Source organism: Chiloscyllium plagiosum, unplaced genomic scaffold (assembly GCF_037043375.1).
Source record: "Chiloscyllium plagiosum isolate Xiang-an unplaced genomic scaffold, Cpla_swu_hap1 HiC_scaffold_11, whole genome shotgun sequence".
NCBI classification, from domain to species: Eukaryota; Metazoa; Chordata; class Chondrichthyes; order Orectolobiformes; family Hemiscylliidae; genus Chiloscyllium; species Chiloscyllium plagiosum.
The window spans coordinates 44,065,599-44,090,593 of record NW_028270149.1 but is presented as its reverse complement, the minus strand read 5'-3'; the positions used below and the strand labels follow the sequence as shown (position 1 = coordinate 44,090,593).

The following is a 24,995-nucleotide window of genomic DNA, read 5'->3' as shown; positions in this document are numbered from 1 at the left end:
GTTTGTCCTATAGTGTTTTGTGCAGTCCTTGCATGGGACTTTGAAAAATGTGGTGCTGGAAAAGCGCAGCAGGTCAGGCAGCATCCAAGGAGCAGGAGAATTGACGTTTCAGGCATAAGCCCTTCTACAGGATTCTCCTGCTCCTTGGATGCTGCCTGACCTGCTGCGCTTTTCCAGCAACACATTTTTCAGCTCTGATCTCCAGCATCTGCAGTCCTCACTTTCTCCTTGCATGGGACTTTGTACACTACGTTGGTTTTTGTTCATGCTGGATATCGGGTCCTTTGTCCTGGTGAGTTGTCTGAGAGTGGCTGTTGGTTTGTGTGCTGTTATGAGTCCTAGTGGTCGTAGTAGTGTGGCTGTCAGTCCAGAAATGTTTGGATGTATGGTAACGTGGCTAGTCCTTTGGGTTGTGGCATGTCCTCATTCCGTTGTCTTTCCCTTGGGCATCTGTTGATGAAATTGCAGGGGTATCCATTTTTGGCGGGGAAAGTGAGGTCTGCAGATGCTGGAGATCAGAGATGGAAATGTGTTGCTGGAAAAGCGCAGCAGGTCAGGCAGCATCTAGGGAACAGGAGAATCGACGTTTCGGGCATTAGCCCTGAAGAAGGGCTAATGCCCGAAACGTCGATTCTCCTGTTCCCTAGATGCTGCCTGACCTGCTGCGCTTTTCCAGCAACACATTTCCATATCCATTTTTGGCAAATACATTGTAGAGGTGGTGTTCCTCTTTTTGCAGTTCTGGTGTGCTGCAGTGTGTTGTGGCCCTTTTTTGAACAGTGTCTTGATGCAACTTTTGTGTATTGGGGTGGTTGCTTTCGTAGTTCAGGACTTGGTCTGTCTCTGTGCCTGTGTGTGTGGCTTTCCTGTATACCTCTGGTGAATTCTCCGTTCGGTGTTCTCTGTTTGTTGTCCTTTTCTTCCTCTCTCGTGAATTGGGTTCCTGTGAGTGTGGCATTGATGATCCAGTGTGTGCTTTCTATTTGTGTTTTTAATGATTACAAAGGTGTCACTACGGGCGGCACGGTGGCACAGTGGTTAGCACTGCTGTCTCACAGCGTCAGAGACCCGGGTTCAATTCCTGCCTTAGGCGACTGACTGTGTGGAGTTTGCACGTTCTCCCCGTGTCTGCTTGGGTTTCCTCCGGGTGCTCCGGTTTCCTCCCACCATCCAAAGATGTGCAGGGTCAGGTGAATTGGCCATACTAAATTGCCTGTAGTGTTAGGTAAGGGGTAAATGTAGGGGTATGGGTGGGTTTCGCTTCGGCGGGTCAGTGTGGACTTGTTGGGCCGAAGGGCCTGTTTCCACACTGTAATCTAATCTAAATCTAAATCTATTCGACCCAGAGTTTGGGTTGAATTTGCAGTAAGACTGTTTGTTCTAATCTTTGCATTATAGCTTCCGCTATGAGTCCAGAGATGGGTGAGCCCATGGGTGTGCAGTTGATTGATTTGTTCATATATTTGGTTGTTGAATGTGAAGTGTGTTGAGGCACAAGTCCAGTAGTTTGAGTATGCAGTCTTTGTTGATAGATTCCCCTTTTTTGTGTATTTTTTTTTGTGGAAACAGGCCCTTCGGCCCAACAAGTCCACACCGACCCGCCGAAGCACAACCCACCCATACCCCTACATGTACCCCTTACCTAACACTACGGACAACGGTTATCTCATTATTATACCACCATCTTGAAGTTTATCCATTTGGTGCGTAGGAAATGAGGCATGCTAATGAAAGTGTCTGCGATGTTGTCATGTTGACTGCTTTTGTACCTGTATAGAGCAGTTGAGCAACAGCGCAACCTATTTTGTAACATCTATGCCAAAATTGCCACCTGTTTCCATATGTTGGTGAGCAGGCCTTTATAAGGTTGACTGAATAGACTTTGTTTCTGGTGCTTTAGTTCAATACCTATTTGTTTTTTCATGGTTGGATTTTTTTTTATTTTGGCTTTCTTTGCTATTTTAGCAAAATGTTGAGCATCAATGGCGCTATGAATCAGTGTAGTGTAGACCAGATAAGGATGCCAAATGTTTGTCTGAGGATTTTTAATTTACACAATTTGTAAGGATTCATAACTTGATTGTAGTAGGAGACTAGCCAAACGTATTATTTTAACCATCACTGAAGTTGCAGATGTTGAGGTGCATTTATTATCCAGAAACATTGCCACTGTTGTAGTCTCCCCCTGGCTTCACATTTCCTAATATCTTTGATCATTTAACTGTTGGAAGAGCAAAGTAGTAAACAACTGCACTCCTCTGAATCAGTTCTGAAGAACTCCTTATCTGACTCAATGTTACTGTCTGTGTCTGCCAGTTATTCTACAAATTAATTTTAGTATTCTATTCCTTTCTTGATCAGCGCACTGTATGACCACTCCTTTTGATGCATGCTTTGTGTAGAGAATACTCCTTTAATTGTCGTCTTATACCTCTGGCAGAGTTGGCTAGTCAATGAGTTGGAAGTACTTGTGAGTATAGAGGAGGCTCGTCGTCACTTGAACTCCCTACTGGATGACCGGAAGATATTGGCACATGAGTTGTCTGTGTTAGTAGGGAAGAAAGAAGCCCACCATCCACCACCCAAACTCCGGGTAAGTCTTCACCAATCTTTCACAAAGGCTAAGCCAATTTTTATTTCAGAGATACAACCTTGTGTTTGGCCACTTCCTTAACTTTTGACGAGGTCCAGGAGCCTTCAGTAATTTTAAGATTGCAAAGGCATAAAATAACAGCCTTTTTAGAACATTTGGGAGGAATCTTGTGGAGGCAGCTGGGTTCTTGTATGCTACTTGGACAATTTGAAGAGACCTTTTTGTTGCTGTCACAGGGAAGGCTTGCTGAACCACACTTCAGTCACAGGAATCCAAGCCCTGCAGTTGGAAGTCCCAACTAGCGTTGGCCAGAGATCTGGTGCTTGTAGGCTTTGCAGAAGTGAATGCTGCGAGGAAAAACACCCCAGAGTTTGTGAATTCTCAGATCCCAGGACAGAACCCATTCCAACATTTCCCTAAGGTTTGAGTTGCAGGTACAGGGAGTCGGAATGGCACCTGGCAAGCTCATCTCTGCCTGATGTCCAGCCCTTCATTAGGCTTTTTGTTTTCTTTAAAGAACCCTCACTCCCACAGTGACATCTTGTGTGCCCTGCATAGAAATAGATGCCTCATCAGCTTAATTAATTCCCAGGAATGCTGACCTTCCAAGGAAGGAAAGACAATTCAGCAATGGTAGGAATTTCCATGGGTAATCTGGGAAGCACAGTAGAAATTCTTCCCAAAGAAGGAGCATACTAAGGGGAGCTTGAGGCAACTGCAGCCATCAGCCATGATCAAATGGGAGAGCAGTTGCAATTGGCTGAATGGCTTAATTCTACTCTTGTATCTTGTGGTCTCCTGGCTGAGGCCCTTCAGTGATCTTTTTTCAACTGGTCATTTTAAGGGCCTTGGTTAATGGTGTGGCGAGGTGGGAAGGTTAATCATGGTCCATGTTCCCCACAACTGGAGTCTAAAAGCTGGTAGTGTTTGAGTATGCCATCACCCTTTCTCCCTTCAAACTTATCTCTGGGGACAGAATATTCCAGTCATGATTTTAGTTTTGTGTCCAAATCCAACATTATTTCTGCAAGAAATAAGTCAACCCTTCAGATTATTTAATGATGGGATGATTAATTTGCTAAGTTTTTCGGTACTGTTTATCATTTCTTGCCACTTGCTGAATACTTCAAGACCTTCAATATATTTACAATATTTTCTACTCCTATCTTAAATTCTGTACTGTGGAGAAAATAAGTATTGGCTGTAATTGACTGTTCCTTCATTAAACTTGATTTCTTCCCCAGTCCTCCTTCAAATTAACTTTTTGTTCCTCTGCAGCGTCGAACTTTTACATTGACTGAGTTAATGAAAACCACTGAACAGGATCCATCTATAAACAAGCAGATTGAAAGTGTTGAGACAGTAATAGAACTCAGGTAACTGTGGAAGGAATAGTGTTTGTTCAGAGAATTGCACTTGGCATGGTTTCGACTTCTGCTTCACTTGTGTTTTCTTGAGCCATGTTTAAAATGTCAATGTTCTGAGGAAGAATCACCAAATCCAAATGCTAACGCTGATTTCTCTCAGCAGATGCTGTCAGATCTGCTGAGCTTTTCTAGCAATTTGATTTGCAGCATCCACAGTTCTTGGATTTTTATTTAAAATGTCAATATTTCTTTAAAGTTCTGTCAATGCATAGAGTACAGAATAAGATTGCATTTATTCTATTTAAGTTCTTGTAGCATCCATAATATATATTTAAGTTTGTGGGTAATTTGATCTTGTTAACTATCTTGTGACTTGTTCTTGGAGGGGCAGCAATGAAGGGAGAAATGAAGTTGCAAAGCCTTAAAGATTTTTCTTGTTTTCTAGTTAGAATGCCTTTTGTATTTTGTCATTGTATAATAAAATAACTAAAACATAATTACTTTGAAACCCTTCCAACATTTCCTCCTAGTCCATTTTCAGCAGAATTCTTGTTGCTGCTTTTTTGGTTAGGGAAAAGTTAGCTGTGTTCATTGCTGATCTAGGCTTGCTCAATGGATGTTACGCAGTTTTTTGAGTGGTCTTTGTTTTCCTGAGGATCTATATCTAAGTCTAGAATTTTTTCACAAAAATGATTTTCTGGCCTGTCTGCAGTCAAAATAATGCTTATGTATCTTGAATCTATCAATGTCATATTCTGGTATCTTGACTGTTCAAATGCTCTTTGAAATGAGGGAGAAGCCTCTTGGGTCATTTGCTGCTCCTTAAGTTCAAATCAAAGAATTGCATTCACCAGGTAGATTATTACATAACCTTGCTACTTTGAATGTTTTGGTACAGGTTAGTTACAAGTAACACCTTGTGGAATCAACATACAGCCTAAGTTTTAATGCCCAATACAAGTATTGTTAATGGAGTTTGTGTTCTAGCAGGGATGAGTAGATACTTAATTTCGAAGCAAAGTTGTCAATTTTTTTTTGCATTAGTTCAGCACTGCTTCAATTACTGTGCATAGTGCTCCTTTTTGAGAAGCCAGATTTTGCATAATTGTTCATTCAGCATACAGTTGACAGCTTGCTCTTGGTACCAATTGCACGGTCTGCTAACTAATATTTTGACACCAGTTTGGGGTTTTGGATCAAATGTACTGTCAGTAATGCTACCTTAAATTTTTTTTAAAAAAACCACAGTTCCTGATTTAGTTTTTCGTATTGCACCATCTGGAGTTTTGTAATCTGTCTTGAAGCTAAATCATTTGAGGGAAACTTTAAGAATTTGTACAATCCAAATTAAAAATGAAACAAAACTGGTTCTTCTCCTTGTGCCAGCGTTTGATTGGGTCTGAGGATTTCTTGGTTGTTGGCTTGTTAGAGCTTTTGTTTTGGCTTGAATGACTATGCAGAACAATTCTTGTATATTCATTTGTGTCTCATTTCCAGGAGTGCTCAAATTGCTGACCTTCAACAGAAATTGATGGATGCAGACAATGAGGAAAGGTCGAAGCATCGTTGGGAAACAATTGCTACTATTGTAGAGGCTAAATGTGGGCTAAAATGGCTAATGGGAGAGGTAAGTGTTGTGTGGTGATGGAGAAGCACAGCTCAGGCAGCATCCAAGGAACAGGAGAATCAACGTTTTGAGAATCAACCCTTCAACAGGAATGAGGCTTGTGAGCTGGGGGTCTGAGATAAATGGGAGGGGGTCAGGCTGGGGGAAAGGTAGCTGGGAATGTGGTAAATAAAGGTGATAAGGGTGGGAAGGAAAATGGACAGGTTAAGAGGGTAGTACTGAGTTGGAGTCTTGGGACTGGAGTAAGGTGGGGGATGCGGGAAAATGAGGAAACTGGTGAAATCCACAGTGATCCTGTGAGGTTGCAGGATTCCAAGGCGGAAGATGAGGCGTTCTTCCTCCAGCTGTCGGGTGGTTAAGGGTTTGGCGACGGAGGAGGTCCAGGACCTGCATGTCCTTTGGGGAGGGGGAGTTAGTGTTCTCAGCCATGGGGCAGTGGGCTTAGTTGGTGCATGTGTCCCAGAGATGTTATCGGAAATGATCTCCAAGTTGGCGTCCTGTCTCCCCAATGTAGAGGAGACCACATTGGATGTAATGAATACAGTAGATGGTGTGTGTGGAAGTACAGGTAAATTTCTCTTGGATGTGGAAGGATCCTTTGGGGCCTTGGACTGGGGTGGGGTGGGGGGGAGGAAACTAAGGTGTGGATGCAGGTTTTGTACTACTTGCATAGGCAAGGGAAGATATTGGGTGTGGGCTGGTATGGGTGTGAATCTGACAAGAGAATCGTGGAGGGAATGGTCTCTCAGAAACACAGATGAGGTGGGGAAGGAAATATATCCCTAGTGGGTGGGGCCTGTTTGTAGGTGGCAGAAATGGTGGAGGATGATGTGATTTATGCAGAGGTTGGTGGGGTGGAAGGTGAGGACTGGGAAGTTCTGTCCTTGTTACGATTAGAGGGATGAGGTTCAAGTGTGGAGATGCAGTAGTGGGCATTGTCAACCATGTGGGAGGAGAAATTGTGGTCTTTGAAGGAGGCCACCTGTGATGCTCAATGGTAGAATTGGTCATCTTGGGAGCAGGTTCAGTGGAGGAAATAGGAATAAGGGATAGCAGTTTTACAGGAGGCAGGGTCAGAGGAGTTGTAGTCCAGGTAGCTGTGGGAGTTGGTGGGCTTATAGTAGATATCAGTATTTCGGTCACCAGAGCGGGAGAATTTCAGGTAGGTGTCTGAGATGGTCCTGGTGAATTTGAGGAGAAGGTGAGGACTGCAGATGCTGGAGACCAGAGCTGAGAAATGTGTTGCTGGAAAAGCACAACAGGTCAGGCAGCATCCAAGGAGCAGGAGAATCGATGCTGCCTGACCTGCTGCACTTTTCCAGCAACACACTTTTCAGGTGAATTTGAGGTCAGAATAGAAGGTGTTGGTGAATTTAATGAACTCTTCAACCTCCTCATGGGAGTACGAGGTAGCACCGATAATCATTGATGTAGTGGAGGAGAAGGTGAGAAATGGTGCTGGTGTAGCTGTCCTAATGGGAGTGGTAAGGAATTAATAAAATTTGACTCTGCTATTCCTGCTTGCCATAATTAGGATTTTGTAAAATCAAAAGTTGAAGTAAATTTCTGACTGGAAGGACAGTGCATTTTGTATTGGAAAAGACAAAATGTCATACTGAGGCTCTTCCTGAAATGAACTACTTATATTTGCAAATAAGGGGCCTAGCTTCTGTTTTCTGCATCCACTGACAGGCTGAGTTTGTCCCCAGGCAAAGAGCAGACTGCTGCTTTTGAGTATACTTAAAGGATTTGCACCTCAACTTTGTTGCTCATTGTCATATCAATTTTATGGTACTGGCCCATATTTAGCAGGTGCAGAGCAAGCAGCCTGCCAATCTTGTTCATTCTTAGGTGTCTGGCTTTCTGCAACATGAGTTTGTTAATGTAACTATTGTCTTGGCTCTTTCTGCCAGGAGCAGGGATCCTGCTCTGCATGTGGGTACAAATATCTGAATCTCTCACCCATTGGATGAAATAATATCTGTTCCTGAATCTTTTGCACTTTTTGAATTTTGTGTGAGCTGGCTTGATAATTCTAAATGAGCTTATTTTTAAAGTCACCAAAATGGTGCAAAAGGTTGCTTTAATCTTGCACTTGTTGCAATTGCAGCTAGTGATTCCTTTTATTCTTTTATAGGGGGAACATAACATTATTTTTCTTTCTTAAAGCTGGTATCAAGTAAAGTATCATGTAGTAAACTGGAGAGTGAATTCAATCAGGCAAAAGCTGACAGTGCAGAGTTGCAGAAGACAGTAATTGAAGAACAAACACGAATTGCTGAAATGGAGACTGACCATCAGCAACAGCTGCTAGATCAAGAACAGCGACACCAAGATAAGGTTAACAACATACCATTCTAACAGTTTCAGTTTTATTTTTCCCAAACTTGAGTGTTTAGCTTTTTTCTTACCATCCTGTTTGCCATCTTAAATATTGTGCAGTCATATGTAAAATCCACTGCGGCAACTTGGTAAACCACCTTTTCAAAAACCCATTCCAACCAGTGCCAATCACTTCGAAAGCAAATGCACCTAGAAGTGTATGTACTTGGTTAGCTGCAAACTCCCCCACCCTTCGTGAGGGCACATGCCATCCTAACTTGGAGCTGTGTCATCATTTCTTCACTGGGTCAAAATTCTGAAATTTCCTCCTGATCAATATTATAGGTATACCACATCATATGAACTACAGTAATCTAAGAGATAGCTCACTCCATGTCTGGGGCAAATGAGGATAGGCAGTAAACATTGAAAAATCCTCATTTGTTTTGCAAGCTTCCATGTGAATTTTGTTTTTCCTCACCTATGGTAACTTGACCTTTTTAACAGCAACATTACTTTGCAAAACACTAGAGTCTGGAATCCAAGTCCTCTCTTCTACCCCTCTTAAATTGTAACATTTTGCTTTTGCATTGAATTACCCCTTAGAATGTTAGGTAGATAAATTTGCATATTTTCAACACTGGATTCAAATGATACAATTTCAAGGGCCTAAGTTCCTAATTTGTCTTCAAATTTGTTATCTCTTGACCTGAATCCTCTGCATTTTTTTAATCGAGTGAGGGAGGAGTGCAAGAATAATGTTGACCACCATTAAATCTCTCCAATGCATTTCCTCCGGTTCGCAGTAATTGAATGGGATCATTCTTCTGACTAAACTGTACAACCAAAAAAAATGAATTGACAAGAATCTTCATCTTAGTCATCCAAATATTAAAATTAATTGATGCCTATTTAAAACTTGCATTAGTGTTTTTTACTGATTCTGATTGCTCCCTAGGTGCTTTATCTGCTCAGCCAGTTGCAACAAAGTTCTAATCTACAAAAGGAGTCAGCTCCTGATCAAGAGTCCCAGCTTGTGGAAAGGCTAAAATTCCAAGTAAGTCTTTCAAAATAAACTTCTTCATTCAAATCATCCTGATTTCGTGCATGTGTGCTATCTTTTCACAGGTTTAGATTATTATGAACCAGTACTCACTTGTACTGCCATCTTCAATGTGGTGGACAACATTTTAATAACTTGTCTTCGGAATTATGGTGGAGAAGGAAACTGTTGTGGAATAAGAGTTACCATTTGAGTTGATGTATTGAGAATTTTAAACTTTTTACAATTTGACAGGATGAAGAAATCAAAAAGATGAAAGAACTGTGTGAAAGGAATCAGCAGCTGATGGAAGAGAATGAGACTTTGAAGCAGGTACATAAATACTGAATGCAGTAATCTAGAGCAGAGAGAAACAAAATCCGCAATTGCTGGAAAAGCTCAGGTTGGCAGCATCTGTGGAGAGAAAGCAGGGTTAATGTTTCTGGTGCTGTGATCCTCCCTCCGAACTGTACGCGAATTTAACTCTGCTTTCTTTTCGCAGATGCTGCCAGATCTGAGCTTTTAGCAATCTGTTTTTGTTCGATTTCCAGCACCTGCAGTTCTATTCTTTTGTCTAGTGTGGACCGAAATAGATATGAAAATAAGAGGAACATCAATTATCTAGCAGTCTATTATCTGAACAAGATCGCACGGTCCTGATGCTTGGCTACGTGTTATCTGGCATTCTATTTAACCCAATGAAATACTCGCTGCCCTTATCCTTTGGATAATCGAGGTTCCTCTTTACATGTATTTTCAAGTTACGATTTGTAGTGTGGCAGCTTGACATTGCCTCCTTCCTAGAGTATTGTTGATACCTCTTGGTTTCCTTATTTAAAGAAGGTAAACCCTGGTGAGTGCAAAAGAGTTACTAGAATAACTACTCCTTGTCTCTGAAGTCCTTCATTCCAGGTATCAGATTAGCTTTATTCTCCTTGAAGCAGAGAAGATTAAGAGATGACCTTTTGAGGTATTTTGATGGGGCAAAGAAATTCTGTATCCACTAGTTAGACTGTCAGTAACTAGGGGTCACAATTTCAAGATTGTCAACAACAGCAAGGAGCAAGATGAGGATAAACTACTTTAATCCATTGTTAGGATTTGAAATGCAAAGCCTGCAAGAGTGGTGGAGCTGAGTTCAAAGAGGCTTCAGAGGAAAGCTGGATATACGTTCTTCAGTGCTGAATTAGAGGACTGAAGAGTGGAAGTAGTTGGTAGCTCTTTTGGGAGCCAGCACACCAACCAATGGGTTGAATGCCCTCTGGACTGCAAACTTCTATTACTGAGTCTTTTGAGTTGGATTATGATTAGAAGGTAATATTCTTGACTGGCCAAAAACCAAATGATATTTAAGTACATACCAGAGATTACAAAATGCATTTAGTTTTCAATACAACATAAATTGTTGTATGCTCAGAACATGCCCCTGCCCCTCTTCATATCAACTTCCATGACAATCTAACCATTCCCTTCTGGATTTCAATGGTTTTTTTTTGTTGGTTGCCATTGAGCAGAAACTAAACTGAATCAATTATGTAAGTGTTGTCACTACAAGAGTAGACCAAAAGGTAGAAATTCTGCAGCAAGTAACTCATCTGTTTCATCTTTATTTCACCACATTCCTGATTTTGCTTGAATAAATTCAGTGCTACCAACACAGACTTGATATCATCCAGGGAAAGTTATTGGCCCAAGCTTCTCCACGTTTTTACAATTCACATCCTTCACTACTGACTCTTCATGCAGCAGTTTGTGCCATCTAGATGATGCACTGCAGTGATTCACTCATTAAGACATTTTTTTGGCATCTACCAAACCCAATTCCTCTATCACCCATGAAGCCAAGCAGGGTAGCAGATATGTAGAGGCAGCATCATCTGCAAACCCCCCTTCAAGCTGCATCATTCTAACTTTGAACTATCACTGGGTCATAATCCTGGTACGCTCTCTTAGCACTCTGTGTGATAATCTGATTATTGTACTGAAGACTTAGCCATAGGGCTATCAATACCCTTAGCCAAGTTGTTCCAGCCAGAACACTGAGAATATACTTGGAATTAAAAATTCCCAGCTATGTGATGTGCACAATAAGTAAGCCTGATCAGTAAAATTCAGCAAATTGATGGAGCAACATTTGGTCAACTGCTTCATTTGACTTCTCACAAGGTCACTCTTGCTGTGGAAGCATTATAGCCTTGGTCCAAAATGAATTCCAGAAATAAGAAGCATTCATTCTCCGATCACTTCTTCACTTCAGGAATTCCTCCAGAATAGTATCTCTGGTCTAGCACTCATCAGCCGCTTCACCGAAGATCTTCCTTCATCACATCTGAAGTGGGGCATTCACTGTAAAATGTTCAGTGCCACATTCTGCTCCTACTGAGAGTACCTGTGTCCATATACTGCAATACCTGGGCAGTTTCCAGGCTTGGGCCAATAAGAGTGAATTAACATTGCCAAAAGTGCTAGGCAATGAATCTCAATACAGAATCTAACAATCTCCCCTTCACATCAATGGCATTATTATCATTGGAGTCTGACAACTATCCATTTGCTAGGCTTTTCTATAAAAGATAGAAAGGCAAAAGGGCACAGTCATTCAATTACTGAAATAGCCTTTTTATTTGAAAAATTGAATTGCAGAAATAGGATGAATAAACATTTTAAAAGCTTGGTTGTAGGTATGTGTCTAAATGTGTGGCACTGGAAAAGCACAGCCAGTCAGGCAGCATCTGAGGAGCAGGAGAATCGCCATTTCGGGGACCCTCGTTCCTGATGAAGGGCTTATGTCCAAATCGTCAATTCTCCTGCTCCCTGGATACAGCCTGACTGGCGCTACTTTTCCAGCGCCACACTTTTCAACTCTGATCTTCAACATCTCAGTCCTCACTTTCTCCTTGCAGATGTCTGTGCATATTTTGGTCTAATCAGATGCTTAGGACCTCCAAGTTTGAAGTTGTATGTTAAACTTGTAAGCTGAGAATAGAAGACAATTGTCATCCATTTTAGATTCACCAAAACATGGGACATTTTAAATGCGCAGCTCCTAACCTTCTAGTTCACCACTGCTTTCAATAAATGTCATCTATTCATAAAATTTTCTACTGTTGGGAAATGTTGTCTCTTCTGTGCAGATTCTGCACAGAATCAAGTAAGTGGTGCCCCAACCTGTGTAAACACTCGACCTTAGTTTATGCAATTAATGTTGGAATGGAAATTTTAGTTTTGGCTGTTTACTCCTTGCAGAAACTGAACCTGCTCCAATATACAACCAGTAAGTTGGGTGATAGCAACCTAATGAGCCTACCGACAGAGCCTTCATCGTCTCCCTTTGACTATGTTCCTCCCAAGGTAAGGAAAGAGGTTTTTAAATGAAGTGTTCAGACACATTTCCACTGCTCCCTCTAAGCTGTGTGGCTGTGCCTTTGAGGTTGACTAATTGACTTTCAATTCTGGACTCTGTTGCACCCTGATCTCTGGGGTTTATGCAGCCATGGGAGGAAAAATTAATGAAATATAACATGTTGGTTCCTTTAATATTCAAATCTATCTGCCTTTAAAGCTGCACATCTACAGCTGAATGAGCAAGAGAACCCTCCTGGAACACTGTCCTACACAACATTGTTTGAAAGGGTTTGCCCCAATGGACCGCTGTGGTTGAAGGCAGCTTGCGCTCTCAGCAAGTTGGAGCTGCATCTTTGGAGAGAAACTACTGTTTACTTGGCATTACTAACCTTTCTTGATCACAGCTGGGAAAAGTTGGAAATATAATTGGCTATTATCCTACACCTTTCATTCAAAACCCAAAAAGTCTGGGGTGAACGAGAGATGAATTGCCCTTTACAGCCAAAGGGAATGGTAATAGCATATATTTTTAAAAAAAGCATGCTTAAAAGATATTTTTAAGCTTTCATTGACTGACTTCGCATTTTCGGGGGGAGAAAATATTATTGAAGTTTGTTTTTTATCTTCCCCCTCATCAGGCCTAATTTGTCCAATGTGTGCAGGTGGGTTTCCTGACAGTATGTAGACAGGCCAACAAGGGGTGAGGCCACATTAGATCTGGTACCGGGTAATGAACCTGGCCAGGTGTTAGATTTGGAGGTAGGTGAGCATTTTTGGTGATAGTGACCACAATTTGGTTGTTTATTATGGAAGGGGATAGGTATATAAGGGATAGATATATACCGCAGGGCAAGAGTTATATCTGAGGGAAAGGCAATTACAATGCAGTTGAATAAGGTTTAGGATGCAGAGAATGGGAAAGGAAACTACAGGGGATGGGCACAATTAAAATGTGGAGCTTATTCAAGGACCAGCTATTGCGTGTCCTCGAGTATGTACCTGTCAGGCAGGGAGGAAATTGTCAAGCACAGGAGCCGTGTTTTACTAAAGAAGCTGAATCTCTTGTCAAAAGGAAAAAGGCGGCTTATGTTAGGATGAGATGTGAAAGCTCAATTAAGGTGGTTGAGAGTTACAAGTTGGCCAGGAAAGACCTAAAAGAGTTAAAAGCCAGGAGGGGATATGAAGTCATTGGTGGATAGGATCAAGGAAAACCCTAAGGCTTTCTGTAGGTACATCAGAAATAAAAGAATGACGACTAAGATTAGAGCCAATCAAGGATATTAGTGGGAAGTTGTGCGTGGAGTCAGAGGAGATGGGGAAGCACTAACTAGATATTTTTTGACCTTTTTCTCGTGTGAATACTGTGGTAGAGAAGACTACTGAGATACAGGTTACCGGACTAGTTTGGATTGAGGTTTACAAGGAGGAGCTGTTAACAATTGAGAAGTGTAAAAGAATACGTCCCTTGGGACTCCTAGGATTCTCTGGGAAGCCAGGGAGGAGATTGCAAAGCCTTTGGCTTTGATCTTTGTCATTGTCTACTGGAATAGTGCCAGAAGACTGGAGGATAGCAAATGTTGCTCCCTGTTCAAGGGGAGTAGAGATAATCCTGATAATTATAGACCAGTGAGCCTTCCTTCAGTTATGGGTGAGGTGTTGGAAAAGGTTACGAGAGAGGATTTATAGGATTTCCTAGAAAGGAATAAGCTGATTAGAGATAGTCAACCTGGCTTTTTGAAGGGTAGGTCATGCCTCATATACCTTTAGAGTTCTTTTGAGAAGGTGACTAAACAGATGGATGAGGGTAAAGTAGTTGATGTGATGTATATGGAATTCAGTAAAGTATTTGATAAGGTTCCCCATGGTAGGCTGTTGCACAAAATATGGAGGTGTGGAATTGAGGGTGATTTTGGCATTTCGGTCAGAAATTGGCGAGCTGAAAGAAGACAGAGTGGTGGTTGATGCAAAATGTTCATCCCGGAGTTCAATTGCTAGTGGTATACCGCAAGGATCTGTTTAGGGTCCACTGCTGTTTAGTCATTTTTGACTATCTGGATGACCGCATGGAAGGATGGCTTAGTAAATTTGCGGATCACCCTAAAGTTGGTAGAGTTGTGGATAGTGGAGAAGGATATTGTAGATTAGAGGGACATAAATAACTGCAGAGCTGTGCTGTGAGGTGGCAAATGACGTTTAATGCAGATAAATGTGAGGTGATTTACTTTGGATGGAGCAACAGGAATAAAGACTACTGGGCTAATAATAAGATTCTTGGTAGTGTGGATGAGCAGAGAGATCTGTGTCCATGTACATAGATCCCTGAAAGTTGCCACCCAGTTTGACAGGGTTGTTAAGATATATGGTGTTAGCTTTTATTTCGTAGAGGGATTGAGTTTTGGAACCACGAGGCCGTGCTGGAGCTGTACAAAACTCTGATCTGGCTGCACTTGGGAAATTGCATATAGTTCTGGTCACCACATTACAGGAAGGATGTGGAAGCTTTGCAAAGGGTTCAGAGAAGATTAGATTAGATTACATTACAATGTGGAAACAGGCCCTTCGGCCCAACAAGTCCACACTGACCCGCCGAAGCGCAACCCACCCATACCCCTACATTTACCCCTTACCTAACACTACGGGCAATTTAGCATGGCCAATTCACCTGACCCTGCACATCTTTGGACTGTGGGAGGAAACCGGAGCATCCGGAGGAAACCCACGCAGACACTGGGAGAACGTGCAAACTCCACACAGTCAGTCGCCTGAGTCGGGAATTGAACCCGGGTCTCTGGCGCTGTGAAGCAACAGTGCTAACCACTGTGCCACCGTGCCGCCCACCAAGATTTGCTAACATGTTGCCTGGTATGGAGGGAAGGTCTTGTGAGGAAAGGCCGAGGGACTTGAGGCTGTTTTCATTGGAGAGAAGGGTGAGCGGTGACTTGAGACATACAAGGTAATCTGTTAAATAGGGTGGACAGTGAATCCTTTTTTCCTATGCCTATGAGGAGGCATAGCTTTAAATTGAGGGGTATTAGATACAGAACATCTGACATGAGTTTCTTTACTCAATAGTAAGGGTGTGGAATGCACTGCCTGCAACAGTAGTAGACTTGCCAACTTTAAGGGCATTGAAATGGTCATTGGATCATATGGATGAAAATTGAATAGTGTAGGTTAGATGGGCTTCAGATTGGTTTCACAGGTCAGCGCAACAGCAAAGGCTGAAGGGCCTGTACTGTTCAGGTTCTAGTGCAGTTTGCAAGACACAGTTTGAGAGGCAAACCAACATCACCACCTCTACATAAGAGGAGAGTGCTGACTGGTTGGCAAGTGAATTTTGGGAGAAATGATGTCATGGAGAATTAATGTTGATTGGTCATTAACATCCATGCTTTGGCTAAATTTTTAAACCAGGCAGGCTGATCCTGATTTAGGATGCTTTTTTCCCTGAGAAATGACCCGACGAAATTTGTCATTATTTTGAGTTGAAATGAGTACAATGTATTTATATTCTGGCTGTAAAGAGCAAGGTCTCAGCTCCTTAATCTGCAGCATCCAGTACATGCAAATACACCGCAATGTGAGCCCAGCTCAAGACCCTAATTTGGTTGTCAACGGAACTCCACTTGTAAGAATATCTAACAGAAGTCCAATTGCAGAATCAAATTTTAAACTATTCTTTAAGTATGGGATGGCTAGTATAGTCATACCTAGAACAGTCAAAAGCATGCTATCTTTGACACAATCTCCAAACCTTTGGAACACAACCTACATACTCAGCATTGCACTGTTCCTGAAATTCATATTCCACATTACTCCATTTGAGGTTGGCAGAATATCTCTTTTTTTCTTTTGTTGTCTATGGCTTTACTGCAGTATACTGTTAGTGCTGAATATCACTTCTGCATAGTAGCAGCATGAAACAGCTATGTTCCTGTAAACTCTTAAAATGCCTTGTCCTTCCAGGATAAGAGCACGCTTGCCTCTGCAAGACAAAGCTTTAACACAATGTTTCAAGTTGTGTGCTGCCAAGTGACTTTTTTTGTTTAAAAGCAATCAGGATTTATTTGTACTAATTTGCTGCTTAGTAATGCTAGTTCTTGGAATTAATTGTGCCGTATAACTCAGCTTGAATTGTATGGGTGTGCCTGTTCACTCCATCTTTCCAATTGGGTGAAGTGGATAAGCTATTGTAGTTTTTTAGTTTTTAAAAAAATCATTGCCAAGCTACTCCTCTGCACAACAGTGGTTCTTGGATTTATCCTGGAGAATTCATATACCTTGTGCATGAATGATGAGAAATTCATGATGTAATCTCTTCTAACCAGCTACTGATTCTGTTGCTTTTCAAGAACATTTGAGGGGTCTTTTCTAGTTAAGCTGCTGTAGTCATTATAGATATACAGCATGAAACCGACTCTTCAGGCCAACTTGTCCATGCCAGATATCCTCCATTATTTGGCTTAGTTACTTTTTTTTTATTAATCTACCTTTTTTTAATCCTCTAGCCAAAGAACAGGAGGAAGACTACGGCAAAGCCGCACATGATGACCCCACGTGTGACTCTGGAAGAGCTATTATCTGACTCTGATTCTAATGGTGATACTGAAGATGATGATTGGGTCCCCAGTAAAATGAAAGAAAACAAAAGAGCCAATTTAGGGGTATGTTTTGTGCATATAAATCGATCTATTTCCAATTTTGCTGTTCACATGTCTGGAACATCTGTTTCCATAGTGCAGTGAAAGCTGAGAAACATTTTCAGTATTATTCTATATTTAAAACAGCAACAAAAAGACATCCTGTTTACTGCATGTATTAATTAGGAAAGGAAGGTGATGGTTACTCAAAGTTTGGGGGAGAGAAAGTGGGGGTTGAGAAGTAAGAAGATGAAGGGGTTGTGAAAGTGGGAGATTTATTGTCTTCAGTCCTGATCAAACTGAAGTCATCCTGAATGGGAGATGAGCACTCTAGATAGTAGTAGATATCCCTATTATCTACTAATTTGTACATAATAGTGGTATCTACTCCATAAAGTGTCTTTGGTACCAATTTGGAGCCCAATGTTGCAAAAGCCATTTCAGAAGGCAAGGGAACCCAGCACTTTGTGGTTCATAGCAGCAGATTAAAATTTAGTATGGTCTATAGCACGAAGTGGCTCTGCAGTAGCTATTTGATACATGTACCCATTGTCTACAAGCATCTCGACTGACTTTGGTTGATGGGCTGCCTAATTATTGTGTTGGAGGAGAAAGTGAGGTCTGCAGATGCTGGAGATCAGAGATGGAAATGTGTTGCTGGAAAAACGCAGCCGGTCAGGCAGCATCGAGGGAACAGGAGAATCGACATTTCGGGCATTAGCCCTTCTTCAGGAAGAAGGGCGAATGCCCAAAACGTCGATTCTCCTGTTCCCTAGATGCTGCCTGACCTGCGTTTTTCCAGCAACACATTTCCATATCTAATTATTGTGCTGAACCAGTAAGTTCTCATGGTTCACTGGTAGCAGTAATTAATTAAAACTTAATCTGATGTGACTTCAATGGAAGTAAAAATCTAAATGAAAGCACAATTAGTTGATCCTAGTCATTTTGCAACATCGATTCCACACCGTGAAGCTGAGCATTTTGAATTTTTTTCTCTAGTGTTCCTGCAAAGGTCGTTGTGCCAACAAACACTGCAAATGCAGGAAGAATAGAATGGATTGTGGTGACCACTGCAAATGCATTGCCAATCACTGTCACAATCGAGTCAATGTGGTGAGAATTCAGCTTTTGGTTTTAAAACTTTTCTTGGAACTCATTGAAATAATGGAGAGAAGAGCTACTGACTGCTTAATGATTTGTATTATTTTAGCCATCCTTGAGAGATTATTTTTTATTTTCAAATTAAATGTAGTTTTGGGTTTTCTACTGTTCCCATTGTGTAACTTCTACAGTCATCTAGTTTTGGACACTTATTCTGAATTCTCTTGATTAGTGACAGCACCTCTGACTATCACTTAAACATTGTTCATCTTGCAGTCACCTGCTTTAAAGTAAACTGACACCAAACCGGTTTCCTGGGTACAGTCTATTTAAGAGTTATAAAATCCAGCCTTTATTCTTGTAGTTTGTCAGCCTGCTAGCTAATCCTTTTATACTTCCGGCTTCTGTTACTAGGTCATGGAGTCATACAGCATGGAAACAGACCTTTCGATCCAACCAGTGGATGCCGACTATAGTCCCAAGCTAAACTAGTCCCACCTGCCTGCACCTAGCCCATATCTGTCCAAACCTTCCGTATTCATCCAAATGTGTGTTAAACATTGTAATTGTACCCACATCCACCACTTCCTCAGGAAGTTCATTCCACATGCAAACCACTCTGTGCAAAAGGAATTTGCCTCCTGTTTTTTTAAGTTTCTCTCCTCTCCTTTTTAATGAGCTCCCTAGTCTTGGAATTCCCTAGGGAAAAAGACAATTACCATTAACTGTGTGTGTGTGTATGTATATATAAGGCCCTGCCATTAATTGTTAGCCCTGTCCCTTGTTTGTTGTACCAAAATGCAATACCTCACATTTATCCAGATTGAACTCCATCTGCATTTTTCTGCCCATTGACTCATTTGATCAAGATCTTATCATCTTGTTTATCTCAACCTTGGATTTTGCTTGCCTTTTTAGTAATTACTTATCTGAAAGCATGAAATGGAGTGCTTGGTAAATGTGCAGTGGTTTGAGGTTTTTCAATAATTACAAGCTATGATTTGTAAATTCTCCTGCATTGTCTATAAAAGTAGTCCTCTAACAAGCTAAGCATAGAAGCAAAGATTCTGTCCTCCAATGAGCAACACTACTTAAAACCTTGCAAATCCAAGTAACTAACTACAGTTCAAGCATAAAATTTCCTCCTAAATGTTTGCACCAACTAATGGTTTAGTGTGTCAGCAGTAATTGCACGACTTTCTATTAAAAATTTTATGGAATGTTTTAATCCTCCCAAACAGGCTCATATTCATACCCAATTCAGACCAATTCCTTTTTCGATTGCAAATAAACTGCATAGATCAGTAGTCTGCACATCTTTATGATCTTTGCTCATACTTTGGTAGTAAATGTGTGACCTCTAATCTAGTGAACTGATTTGGCTTGTGTAGGAAATAGTCCATTAGGTGTAGAGCTGTAATTACTGTAGAAAACAGTTTGTTTTTGTTATGAGCATTTCAAAATGTAAATCATTTGAGGAAGTGTTTTATAATCTTAAATATAACTTTTAATGCAAAAGAATAGTCAATTTAAGGACCAAAACCTAACTTGGTCTCAAATGTTCCAATGAGTAGAAAATGTCTTTCTAATTAAACTTCCTTTTCTCCTCCTTTTCTTCTTAAGAATCAAGACGATGTGTTTACTGAAAATGGATCAGATGGCTCATTTAAATTAGATGATCCCACTGAATCAGAGTCTCGCTTCTTTGAGCCCCTTAACATCACCTCTGACAAGGTATATCTTAGTCACTGAAATGTTATAACCTATAATGGGGGGAGGGGGTGGAATTGTACTTATAGTTGCCAAAAACATTTAACACTAACACTCTGTATTCCTTGAGTTAGTATATAAAAGGAGTCCAAAACCAGATAATACAGGTTTACAATGGGAGGGAAAAGATTTGAAAAGGACCTAAGGGGTAATTTTTTTTTCATGCAGAGGGTGGTACATATTTGGAATGAGCTGCCAGAGGAAGTGGTGGACAAGCAGGACGCTGGAAGAACACAGCAAGCTAGGCAGCATCAGGAGATGGAGAAGTCTGTTTTGGGTGTAAGGGGAGCTGTAGATAAAGGGGGTGGTGAAGTGGGGATAGATGGAGGATACAACCTAGTTGGTCAGTAGGAGGAATGAATCCAATTGGTAGCTGAAAGGACGTGTCGCTGAAGAATGGAAGGGGGGATGGGGGTTGAAAGAGTCTGGGAAGGGAGGTTATTTGAAATCTGAGAACTCAATGTTGAGTCCTCTGGGCTGTAGGCTGCCCAAGCGGAAGATGAGCTGGTATTCCTCCAATTTGCGTTTTGGTTTGTTTTGGTAATGGAGGAGGCCAAGGATGGTCCTGTCAGAAAGGGAGGGGGAAGGGGAATTAAAATGGGCAGTGACTGGAAGGTCTGGTCGGCCCCTGTGGGCCAGGTTGAGATGCTTGGCGAACCATTCCCTTTGAGCTCCCCCAATATAAAGAAGACCACATCAGGAGCACCTGATGCAGTAAACTAGGTTGGAAGAGAGGCAGGTGTGAGCCCTGTCTCACCTAGACTGACTGTTTGGGGTCCGGGATGGTGTACTGTCAGGTTTTGCAATTTTTTTTTCCGGTTCCAGGGGAAGGTACTTGGGTGTTCAGAGGGATTGGTGGGAAGAGTGCATTATCCTTAAATGCTGGTAAATGGGAAAAGGTCAGATTGTGATGTCTGGAATGGAGGTGATCAGCAAAGCAGTCACCCAGTCTGCATTTTGATATCTCCAATGTAAAGAAGTCTGCATTGTAAGTGGTGAATACTGTAGACTGTATTGAAAGAAATACAAATAAAATGCTCTTTACCTGGAAGATGTGTTTAGTGAGGAGGAAGGTGAATAGATATTAGTGTTTGATTTTCTTTTTCATAGGAAGGTTCTACATGGGAGTAAGGAATCAGGATGTCAAGGTGGGAACAGTTGCTGCAGAATACTGACAGTGGAGGAGTTAGGAAGATGTGTTTGGTGGTAGCAACCTGTGGAGGTGGCCGAAATGGCAGAGAATGTTCCTGGTTGAATGCAGCGAAGAGTGGGTGGGAAGTGAGTGTAATTTATTGTCAGGTATTTTGTATCTACAAACCTCTTTATCAAGCCTTTTTGATCAAAAAGTTGGAAATGCCATTTGTTCAATAAAAGCTGGAATGGGATGAGTCTCTATTACAATGCCAACTTTAAATGGACATACCAAGATACTTATATAAAAAAAATTATAAAGCAAAACTTGCACCATGCCATACTGATATTAGGGCATCTTGGACAAAGGACAAGATTTTAAGCTTTTCTGCAAAGAAAGCTAAAATTTTGAAGTGGGAACTCTCTTTATAGAGGGAGTGGATTTTGAATTGAGGATGAGAATTCTAAAATGCTGTCGACCAGGTGATAGGGCAACAAGTTTTCCTCAATAATTTGAGGGATATGGGTAGTGCTTGATTGGTTAGCATTTGTTCATTTCCTAATTGCCCTCAAAGGTGGTGGAAAGGCTGCTTCCTGAACTGCTTTCTGTGTGGGGATTGTGATATATCGATGAAGTGATTCAAAATGAACAGCAGCATTTTAATCCGGCAACCGTTTGAAAGCAACAATGTATTCCTCTAGTTGGTAGAGGTCACATTGTTGGAAGATGCTGTCAAAATGTCTTGATTTACTGCAGTGTGTCTTGTAAATGGTACACACTACTGCCACTGTGCTTTGAACAAAGTGACAAACAAGTTGCTTAGTCCTTGCTGATAAGCTATAGTGGTATTGTAGTTGCACCCATCCAGCAAGTGGCAAGTATTCCTTGGCACTCCTGACTATCTTTTTTTTGTAGCTGATGACCAGGCATTGACAAGATGGGAGATTTCACCTCAGAAATCCTAGCCTCTAACATGATCATGACTTTTTCATTTGAATTTCTTATCCAAGATCTTCAAAATGTCTGTGTTTGATGCCATTAAATGGCATGGGGAGATTTTTTTTCTTTCCTGTTGAATGTCGTCATTGCCTGGCATTTGTGACCTATGTTACTTGTCAGTTTATCAACCCAAATCTGGATGTTGTCCAGCTATGGATATAGACATGGACTGCTTCACTGAGGTGTGATTAAATTGTACTGAATATTTTGCACTCAGCAACCACCTCAACTTCTAAATCAGTTCTGTATTTTTCTTTCCATATAAGCTGGCTGATTGCTGAATTTGTCCAGCATTTTGATTTCTTTGCAGATTTCCATCATTTGCAATACTTATTGTGCTTATCCTCCGTTTCCCAACTTTTTTAATGGATGTTTGTTTGAAGCAGCTAGAAGTGGTTGGGCTTCAGACATGAGTCTGAGCAGCAGCTTTAGTGATATCCTGAGATTGTCGACTTCCAACATCTACAATTATCTTTTTGCCAGTGGAGAGCTCTTCCACCCTTGTCTCCCCTATACCTATTGACTCCAGATTTGCTAGTGCTCCTTGCTATGCCACATTCATGCTATATTGATGTCAAGGACAGCTCCTCTTCCCTTTCCTCTCCTCCTAGAATTCAATTCTTTTTGTCTACTTTGAGTACATTGGCAGGATAGATAACATCTGATATGGTCAATTACGGTTTCATCCTTTTAGGACGTTGATGCAACAGAGTGGTTTGCTAGGGCAGTTCTGAGTCAACCAATTTTTTTTTTGTCTAGAGTTCCATATAGGCCAGACCATCTTGCTGTCATAAAAACTACAAGAACTACAGATGCTGTTAATCCGAAACAAACAAGTTTCTCAAAGCTCAGCAGGTCTGGCAGCATCTGAAGAGAAATCAGTTAATGTTTCGGGTCTGGTGACCCTTGATGTTGTATTTGGAATCTGTAAAGGAAAGGGATGGCATAAACAGCTAGATTTGACACTTAGCAGTCAGTGGGTAGAAGAGTTAAAGTGGATGCTGAGTATTGGGGGGGGAAGAGAGGGTTCACTTGGATTGTGTTTTCCAATGCTGTGACTTGGGTTGTGCACTCCACTTGTGTTCATGACATCATTACCAACAGTACTCTAGGTAGCTACCAGTGTCAACAATTGCACAACAATTAATTCTGAAAAGAACAGTTTCCACGACCTCCAGCTTGCTTGAGAGGGGATGGAGGTCATGGAGATGAGTGGGGTCAAAGAACAGTCACAAAACAATGATGCTGGTGGTAACAGGAACAATGGGGGATTTGTTGGCAAACAGTAAGTACTGCTCCTGATCAGGAGGTTTTTTTTTGTTTCATGGAAATAGTGTTTGAAGAAAATATGTAGAAGAGATTAGAGGAAAATTACTCATCAAACTTTTTTTTTCAGGTTCTGGTTGATATCACTGACCATGGAGACACAATGCTGAAGCTAATTCGTAAACCACTGATGGAGACTGAAGAGTCAAACAGCTCAAATATCAAGAAGAAGAAGAAAACCCTTTTGAACTGTAACACCAGTTTCTTTACAGGATACCCTTCAATCCCTGAAACCCTAGAATAAGTACAACTTTCTGTAAATTTGTGCCATTTTTATTTGTTTGACTCCTCCATTCCAGGAAGTGTGCTGTACTTTTTGATTTTTCTTTGTGGGACCACCATGATTGTCTGTCTATTCCTGTTTTTATCCTACCTTTTTTCCTTTTACCATCTTAGTTATTTGTGTATCTAATGAAATGCCTCAAAATTAAACTATTTGTGTGTGTGGTGGGGGGGCAGGAGAGAGAAGAAGAAACAATTGACTATCAAGAAGTGGAAAATGTGGGATTTCTTTTCACCTTTGTTGTTCTTGACTAAGCTTTTGAACAATTGCTCAATTATATATTCTGATTACAATCCTGACTACCTCTAGAGAGACAGTGGGACTATTGTTATTTTGACAGACTTTTTGGACATTCATTTGTTTCTTCCACATTGGAAAACAGATTTACTATTTTAATTTGTGACAATAGTGTACTATTCCAAGTATTGAGTCTGTCTTGATACAGTTTCCTTTATTGCAGGAAGGAAAAAAGTAAACTTGTTGCCCTAGCCCCCATCTGAAAAAATTGTCTCTCACATGGAAGAATGATGTAAATTTTAAGTCATTGCAGCCTAGGCAATTTGTCATTTAACTGTTCGTAACAATGTGAAATTAATCAAAGAATGATTAGTAATATGCAGTGAAGTCAGTATTTGAAAGTACAAATTCTCCTTTAGTGGTGGAATGCAATGTTCAGGAATGACCAGTTTGAGATTTGTAGTATTTAATTTTTTTTTGATTTATGGATACTTCAAATTGTTCTGCCTTTCATGAGTAATTTTTTGAATACTAAACAAAATGTTTCAAATTTGTAATTACAGAAAAGTGATTTTAGTCAACACCATATTGCCATACTTCTCACCCCTCTTCACAATTTAGTCAGGAATTGAGTTCCAAAAACACATTTTAATTATAAAACTTTTGATCCATGTTGAAATGTTAATAAAATTGTTCTTGGAAAGAAATGTGATGCAATCTCCCCTCCTTTTGAGATTTGTGTTTTCTTGTATATGTAGTAAATTTACAATACATGTATATGGAAGATCTTGAAAAATTTTCCACAAATGTGAGAATCTTGAATGGATAGTTGTCTGTGTCCTGTACTTTTTATCTCCTTGCTGTAGTTTATAAATAAAGAGAACCGATTTAGAGTTCGGACTGGCTTCATAAACCTTGCAATTGATTTCACTATTCTTTTTTGAAAGGGAAGTTGATTTCATCTTTTTCCATCTCATTCAGCCTTGCTCAGATTGGAAAAAAATCCCAGATCATTGCAAACTATCTAAAATAACTTGGGAGGGAAATTTTAATCTTATTCATTTGGTATTTTGCATTGATGGATTTATGACTGCAAAAATAAATTTTCATACAGGAGTATGCTCTAACTTTGGAAAAAGTCAGGTTTCCATACTTCTGTAGTCCTTGTATTTGGTTTTAAAGTTTCCATCTGAAGCACATGTAGTTTT

General features: G+C 40.8%; 1 protein-coding gene across 2 annotated transcripts in view; it reads left to right on the top strand.

The window, feature by feature from the left end:
- The window catches only part of kif4 (kinesin family member 4), a 72,247-nt gene extending 47,566 nt beyond the window's left edge, over positions 1-24,681 (top strand). For both annotated transcript variants that reach the window (XM_043704771.2, XM_043704770.2), the window contains exons 21-31: positions 2,441-2,593; positions 3,872-3,969; positions 5,458-5,587; positions 7,757-7,927; positions 8,868-8,966; positions 9,207-9,284; positions 12,198-12,302; positions 16,805-16,960; positions 17,939-18,052; positions 19,664-19,774; positions 23,338-24,681. In XM_043704771.2, coding sequence (XP_043560706.1) covers positions 2,441-2,593; positions 3,872-3,969; positions 5,458-5,587; positions 7,757-7,927; positions 8,868-8,966; positions 9,207-9,284; positions 12,198-12,302; positions 16,805-16,960; positions 17,939-18,052; positions 19,664-19,774; positions 23,338-23,511 — 1,389 coding nt within the window. In that variant the 3' untranslated portion in view covers positions 23,512-24,681. The remainder of the gene's footprint in view (positions 1-2,440; positions 2,594-3,871; positions 3,970-5,457; positions 5,588-7,756; positions 7,928-8,867; positions 8,967-9,206; positions 9,285-12,197; positions 12,303-16,804; positions 16,961-17,938; positions 18,053-19,663; positions 19,775-23,337) is intronic.
- The last annotated feature ends 314 nt before the right edge of the window (positions 24,682-24,995 follow it).